This window comes from Antrostomus carolinensis, unplaced genomic scaffold, assembly GCF_000700745.2.
Source record: "Antrostomus carolinensis isolate BGI_N321 unplaced genomic scaffold, ASM70074v2 scaffold45031, whole genome shotgun sequence".
In the NCBI taxonomy this organism is placed as follows: domain Eukaryota; kingdom Metazoa; phylum Chordata; class Aves; order Caprimulgiformes; family Caprimulgidae; genus Antrostomus; species Antrostomus carolinensis.
In genome coordinates, this window is record NW_010294330.1 from 13,036 (window position 1) to 20,755 (window position 7,720).

A 7,720-nucleotide genomic window follows, 5' to 3' on the forward strand; every position below is an offset into this window, starting at 1 on the left:
CAGCATTCAGATGGCAATTTTAACAAAGCTTGGGGGCTAGACAAGGGACAAAACGACTGAACTGAATGTTAATTACACTCTGCAGCCTTATTTTCTTTTGATTTGGAGCTGACTGGCAACTAAATTAACAAAAGTGTGACCATAACTGCTGCCCTATTTTCATTTAAAAGGAGAGCAGACTCTAAAAGGCTATCTTTACAAAGAAACAAGTGAGGTCTACTGATTATTGTTAAAGGGCACTGTCTTTAAAAACATAATAATAACAATAACCCCAAAAATACTCAATTCCCCAACTGATGTGATGAATTAGTCACTGGCACATCCACCTTCTGATAATTCCTTGACTTGTTCTTTTAAAAATAAAATATAATAAAAATTCAGTGTAATGATTGCCCATAGATAGCAGTGATCTAATTTTTAATCATGTGACGACCACGGTACATGCTTAGAAGTGTTTCCTCACAAGTGCTTTGCTATGAAACTAGAAAGAAACTGATGTTTGACAACTAAGATGTTAATATTTAGTGGGAAATGAATAATTTGCTGTCTAATTTTTATTTTACTCAGACGTTCTTGTTTCTTGAGACAGCATTTAGTTTGATTTGTTAAGGTTCATTTACAGTACTTGTATTTTGTAGTAATAACAGCAAGATGCTTTTCTCATCCCTTCCCCTCACCCCTCTCTGCCTTGTAAGGAAGCTGCAGCTGCGCTAAGTTGTATTTGATCCTTGTCATTGCTCCGTCCTTTTGCACCTGCAGCTCTGTTGGTCTCATCTTAACACCTGGCACCATGAATTATCCTCTTTTTATTCATAGTCAGTAGCAAATCCCATTTAGAGCTAAGCAGTATATATTCTGGCAGTCAAATGACCATGTCAGAATGTATTTCTCCAATGTAAATATAACTGAATAATTATATTCAAAATGCTGTGAAACTTTAAAGCACAGAATCGTTTAATACTAGCATGCATAGTCTTAAACAGCTGTGCAGAACAGCTTTCATGTTTCTCTGTCTGAAGTGTGTCAAATGTGGACACCATAGGCAGTAAAACTTTGCTTTAGAATTCTAAATACTGGGTTTGCTTTTCATATAAATCACAGATTTTAGTAATATTCATTTGTGCAATTTACTGTGACTTCCTAGATTTGGTTTTCAGTCTCTAAAATCTGGATATAAAAGTAACAAAAATTTCTCTCTTGGTTAGAGTATTGCATATTTGTTCTTGACTTACAGCATTGCAAAATAGATTGCAACATTTGGCAGTTTAGATGCCAGCCTTCTTAGAAGCAGTGCATTTAAACCACTGATACTGGAGGAGCAGTGTTCCTGCTTTTATACTTAGATCACTTCAGATTTTCTGTGGTTTTAAAGTTACAACTGCTATAAGAATGAGAAAGCATATATATGGGCAGTTTTTGTTAAAAAAATGGTTGAAGATAGTTATTTTGGTGTCATAAAAAGTTATTTCTGTTCTAGTTACTATTTAATACCAGAGAAGTTTTGGTAGTACTACAGACCACCCTGTACTCAGTCACTGTCCTGTACCTCTCTCTTTTTCACACAAAAGCAGCTGCAAAACAAAGTTTTTCTAAAACCAGTCAAGAGTAAAAATCTTTCTCATTTGTCTTCCAGACACGAAGATCGATTGAGAAGTTATTAGAATGGGAAAACAATAGGTTATACCACAAGGTGAGTGCCGCAGGGAGCAGCTTCGTACTGTTGGAGTTTGAATTGCACAGTATGGAAACAGATGCTTTTGTTGAACGAAAAATATGAAAGGTGGACAAATGGGCTAGTCTGTGTGCTGCAATAAAATACAGCTCATTTTTCTTCTTTTTCTTTCCTCCTTGTCTAGCTGTGCTTGCATTGGAGACTAAGCAAAAGGAAATGTGAAACGAATAACATGATGGAATATGTAAGTTAAAGGGCTGTTTTGTGAGTTTCTCTATTAAATGATCATTTATTTTGCTTCTGATCTTATTCTTTTCATGATTATTAATCAGTAAAGGTGTCAGGAGCTTAATCGCCTGAGTGCAAGGATTTTCTACGGTTCACAGATGCATGGTTTCATGTGCAGGACTGATTTATAAAGTTATGAATGACTTGAAAACAAGGCTTCACTGTGTTCTGAAAAATAATAAATTAATTGCCAAGATAAAATAGCTTGAACATGTGCTGATGGAGTGTGAAATTTTAGATGCTGTATAAAGAATAACCACAACTTTGGTTACGCAGCAAGTCAGATATGGCTGTTTTATATAATGCTAATCAAGGCTAAAAGTATGGAAGAAGGCCTTTCAACTAAGCTGTTGGAGCTTAAGAAACCTTTACCCTTTTTAGATTTTAACTGCCCCTTACCTCCACTGTCTTGAAAGTATCTTTATCTCCAATTGGTGTCACTAAAATATTTTTAAGTCGACCTCTGGAGTTTTAATTCAGTCTTTGGCTGAGACTCCATGAGCCCTTCTTGGAAATATACAGTGAGAAGATACATGTGGTTTAAAATGAACGATGTCCAATGTGGGATTTCAGTTTGGTGAGCTTGCAACCTTCTTGCTCTCTTTTGATGCTGTTTTTATATCCATTTTCAAAATATGTTGGAGGTACATAGAACAGGATAAAATTAAGCTGCTAAAACGTAAGAAAGGCCAGAATTTGCATCATTTCTTTTAATGGTCTAGGAAGCAGGCGAGAGGAAGGGTTAACTTTTTAAAAATAAAGATTAGCCTTTGAGAAATATCTACTGTATTAGTTCTAACTTATCTGTGATCTTTCTTACTTTGTCTGTTCTTGAAACAACAAAGTTATCATGCATATAAAGTATTTTAAAAGTTATTAAATAGCCAAAAGCTCTATTAAAAGACTCTTCTTCTTTAGGTCTTCCTCTTTTGCCTGTTTCTACATTAGATCTTATTTCTAGCCTGAAGCATAAGATCTTTAAAATCTAGTTTTGGTTTGGGTTTTTTTTTTTTGTTTGTTTGTTTGTTTTTGTTTTTTTTCCCAGAATGGCTCTGTTCAGTCTACTGAGTAAGTTCCACTTTTTCTAACATCTGTTCTACAAAATCTTTTTGTTTAGATGTATGCGATGTGGCTGAAAATGAAATAAAGTAAATTTCAGAAAGTAGCTTTGAGTTTTACCTAAATGAAGGGGGTTTTATTTCACTGAAAATTTATTTTTTCTACAGGAAAGCAATGTCATGTCCTATGTTTTGCAGATGCAATTGAAACAAACCACATACAATGCTAATTTGTAAATACTGTGGCCCAACAACATTTACAGATGAACATTCATTCTATTAAATACAATTTAAAATCAGTTGACCTGTTTACATTAATAATATGTAAGCATGGGCATATAGTTCTGCTGGATAAAGATCAAAGATTTAATTTTCAATTTATGAAATGTCTAATATATTATCTCTGGATATATTTAATGAGAAAATTTTTACAAAACTTCTCTGTACTATTTTCTCATTTTCAGTGAACTGATTTCCTAGTGTCTTAAAAACTGAACTTAATGTTGTATTCATGATTTAATTTTAAGTAGTAAACACTTATCCTCAATTTTTTTCAAAGCAGATGATTTTAATTAGACTGTTGTACCCAAAACTTGATGCTTTGCCAACTTGAACTTCTAAATCCACTGTTGTAGATGCTAAATTAAATAAATAAAGACAAGATAGTCTTAGACCTTTGGCATAAACACAGTGTTCCAGCTTTACTTCTTGCTCCCTTTTTGGAACCTTGCCTAAATATCAGAAACCCTGATACTTCTGAAGCATCCAGTGGTTGACTCATGTCAGTGATCAATGGATTTTGAGCAGTTTGCATCACTTCTGAAAATAAGTCACTTTTTAATATCTTCAAAAATAAACTTAGACACCTGATTTTGGTATTAATTATTTCAAAACTGTTTGCCTTAGAAATAAAATCAGAAACTTACTTCTTTTCTGATGTTCAGTATGCTGTCAGAGATAAAGTATTTACTGTCTAAGCAGACAAGTTGTGTTCTCCTTTATGATCAAAAACATTTAGAAATTCTTTATGAACTTCTTAGAAAGGCAAGCTCCCCTTGCAAGTAAATAAAATCCTTAGTTATGTTACCAGATACATTTATTTGTTTATGAATACAGTCATGCTGATGTATTATGCCTCTCTGAAGAAAGAAAATGCACAAGTGAATGTTTTCTTTAAGCTTTCTATTTGAAGTAGGATGAATACTTGGATTGTATACTGCAGTGTACCCTATCATGTGTATGTAGCTCAGAAACACATAGTTTAAATTTGTATTGGGACCATAAGAATAATAATGCAAAAGCATTAGTCAAGTTTCTTGTTAACTACTTGCAGATTTGTTAGATATGGGAACTTTGCAAAGGTTGATACACCTCTCTGTACAAGTTTTGAACTATAAACATGATTTAGAATCCTATATTAAGAGGAAAAAATTTTGAAGTAAAAGGAATTGCACGTGTAATTGAAGATTAACTTTGCATATATTGTGCCTTCTCTGTTTTTTTTTAATGAATATGTTTATCTCTTTCATAATTTTTTTCCTAATAAAGTAAATGAATTGTTAAAGAATAAGTAATCAGTAACTTATTTAAGTTTGTTTGGTTGTGTTCGGTATTGGTAGACAAACTTTTCCCATTGAATTTGATTCTTTGAAAATTTTGGTTTTCTACCCCAAAACAATTATATCAAACATGACTTTTCTAATGGTCTCCTCCCTAAGAAAAGCATTATAGTCTTTGATTGTCATCACAACTTAATGTATTTTTAAAAAAACAACCAACCAAAACCAAACAAAAAAAGCCTAAACATGTGAGTTGTTATTGTGATAGATCATAGGATTGCTGCCAACTTCCATGTAATATATATTTGTTTTCTTTTTATACAGGTCATCCTTATAGAGTTTTTACCAAAGACACCGATTTTTCGACCAGATTAGTATTTGATTTATTTAGAGACTTATTAAAGTATGTTGTCTTTCCAATGGTGCCTTGCTTGGTGCTCTCCTGGTGGTGACATAGCATTGGTTCTACAGACTCTTGTGGTGTTTTCGTTTTGTTTTGTTTTGTTTTGTTTTTTTTAAATAAGAGCATGTTCTAAGTGCATTTGGTCAAACTCTGCAAAGTCATTTCACACAAATGTTAACTACTACTTAAGTTATTGTTACTTTTACTACTTCTGTTTATTAATGTATCTTGATTTTCAAAGAGTCTTTTATATGTGTGCGCGCGCGTGTGTACATATATATATTACTATAAATACACAGCTGAAAATGGTATACAAGTGAGCAGGTATTTTTTTATCCCAGAATGACACAACTGATTGACTGTATGTTGTGTAAGTCCTTTTAAGCATTCATTTATGTGCTGAACTACCTTCCAAGATCTTCCTAAACTTTTGTCAGTGACTAGTCAATTGTAAATATTTTTATTTCTTTTTGGGATATTGGCTAGCCTCTTCCAACAAAAGAAGGAGATAAAGTTCTTTTTGAAACTGTACTTTTGGAAACCAAATGTCATTGCATTAGTAGAAATCTCTGTGCTTTTCATGAAGAAGTTCTGTCAGCTGGTTCTGAAAAAGTTCTAATTTAAAGGTTAAAAAAAAAAAAGGCAGCAAAATATAATTATTTTACTCATACTAGAAGAATTGCTCAGAGAATTGCATGCATCTAATGAGTAGAGCTCAAGATCACAAAAATATATTAGCATTGCAGTTTGTAATGTAGCTGGTTTAGTTCAGGCTAATGCCATGTATCAGCTTTATTCCTACTGTTTACCAGATCCTGTACACAGGGGTTCAGAAAGACTTGTTTTACTAAAACTTACTGTCCAAGAGGACCTTTCAGGGTTTTTTTTTCGTTGTTGTTGTTGTTCTTTCAAAGGCACACAGGCAGAAAAAAAGATAATCGAAGAAATCTTGAGCAGTACAGTTCCAGATGCAGATGCTGTGTATTAAAAATAATCAAAGCAGGGTACACTGGGCAACAGTGTAAGTTTAAGTGTGTTAGATAATTATTTATTACACCCTTGCTTCTGCTCATTTTGGTTTACAAAGCTTATTTTCTGCACAAGTATGAGACTTTTTTTTAACTGGATATATGATGTATGCTTGGGTCAGGCCAGTGTATTTCTTTTCTTCTACTTTTATCTTAGTTGTACATATCTTTACACATTTTTTTTTAATTGCAACTCAATCATTTAAAAATTTGCTTTAGGTATCTAAAATTACTGTACGTGAACATCAATGTAAGTTAAGAATATGTTCTTTGTACAGTTGTGGTAGCAAGCAATAATGTGAATATATGAAAAAACAGGTATACTCTGCGTACTATTTCTATGAATGAAAAGTTGATACCACTACAAGAATAATCTTCTCTTTTTAATCTTTTAAATACAAGTTTTATTTCAAGGTAATATATTACAGGTACCTTGATGCTGTGAACTATTTTTCTATGTCTTCAAAAGATTTATTCTCTGTAAAATATTCTCCAGTATTATATTCCTAAATTGTTGATAGTGAGAGTGGTCTAGAAAGTTTTAAGTTTTCTTAAATCTAACCCTTCTGTATCTGTTCCCAAAACTCATCCTCTGCTCAGCGTTTGTCTTCGGATTCCTAACTGCTGTTTACTTTGAAAATAGCTCAGCTATGCTTTTCATACAGGCCTACAAGTGTGTTTCTCTGACTTGACAGAATGTGATTTTTCATTAACAAATACCAGTTTTATGTTGCCTCAGTCTTCTGGGTCCTACAACGGTTTCTCTACAAAGTAACTGGTTATAATTTAAAAATTCAGTTTCAGCCTCTTTAGTACAAATCTGGGTCTGCAGCACTCCTCCTGTCACCCAGAAGTGTTAGTTACAATCTCAGACCAGTATCAGCCTGTGTGGGAGGCTGGGCACCTAACATTGATAGTGGCTGAGGTTGGAGGTGCAGGGGAGAGGTTGGAATCGAACAGAAATGATAACTGGTGATAAATACTGATGACCAGAAATACATGTTGATTTCTTCAAGTGTCAGTTTTCAATAAAATGAATATTGAATCATACAAGACCTAGATTTTATTATCAAAATTCTGAGCTGACTGTGTAGGTAGGTTTGTCTCATGGATGCAGTTTTTCACTGGCAGTTCATAGCAGCATCACATTCAGCCTGAGCTATTCACCTTAGTTTACTACCCAAACTTTCCATACTACATTCTGTGACACCACAACTACCTTGCCAGCAGCGTCCAAACCTACCTACAGTAAAACTAATTTGACCACAATGTGTGCTGAAACTAGAGCAGTGAATAGATCGTGGCTTACAGGTTTACAAGGAGTGTCTTGTTAGTGAAGCTTCCACATAAGCAGTAGTGCTGGTTAAGATCTTGTCTACTTTTAGGTGCCTCTGCAGTCATCTGCTTGGTGAGCAGAGATGGGTCCAAAGTAGAGCTCTGGGCAAATAAAAAGTTAAATTCCTTAGTAAGGAGGCCAGGCTAATTGCATCTTATTTGCATTTCTGGTATTTTATTAAAACAATGTCTCTGACTTAAAATACAACCAGGAGAAGACTTGAGAAGCTGTGTTTATGTATACGTGAGTTTTGCTCAAAAGTGTTATTCTCCTGATGAGGTACTACACTCACGTAGTAAGAAGGCTCTAAAACATTTTCATACAGTCCCTTTGAATTTATTGCAATTACAGTGAAAGAAATTGAACATGGCAGGAA

The 7,720-nt window shown here is 33.8% G+C and overlaps 1 protein-coding gene across 1 annotated transcript in view; it reads left to right on the forward strand.

Moving 5' to 3' along the window:
* The window catches only part of CHIC2 (cysteine rich hydrophobic domain 2), a gene marked incomplete at its 5' end in the record, with an annotated part of 16,945 nt that extends 11,993 nt beyond the window's left edge, over positions 1-4,952 (forward strand). Inside the window, 3 exons of the mRNA XM_010177593.1 lie at positions 1,634-1,690; positions 1,857-1,916; positions 4,902-4,952. Of these exons, the coding sequence (XP_010175895.1) occupies positions 1,634-1,690; positions 1,857-1,916; positions 4,902-4,952 (168 nt within the window). The remainder of the gene's footprint in view (positions 1-1,633; positions 1,691-1,856; positions 1,917-4,901) is intronic.
* Positions 4,953-7,720: the final 2,768 nt, after the last annotated feature.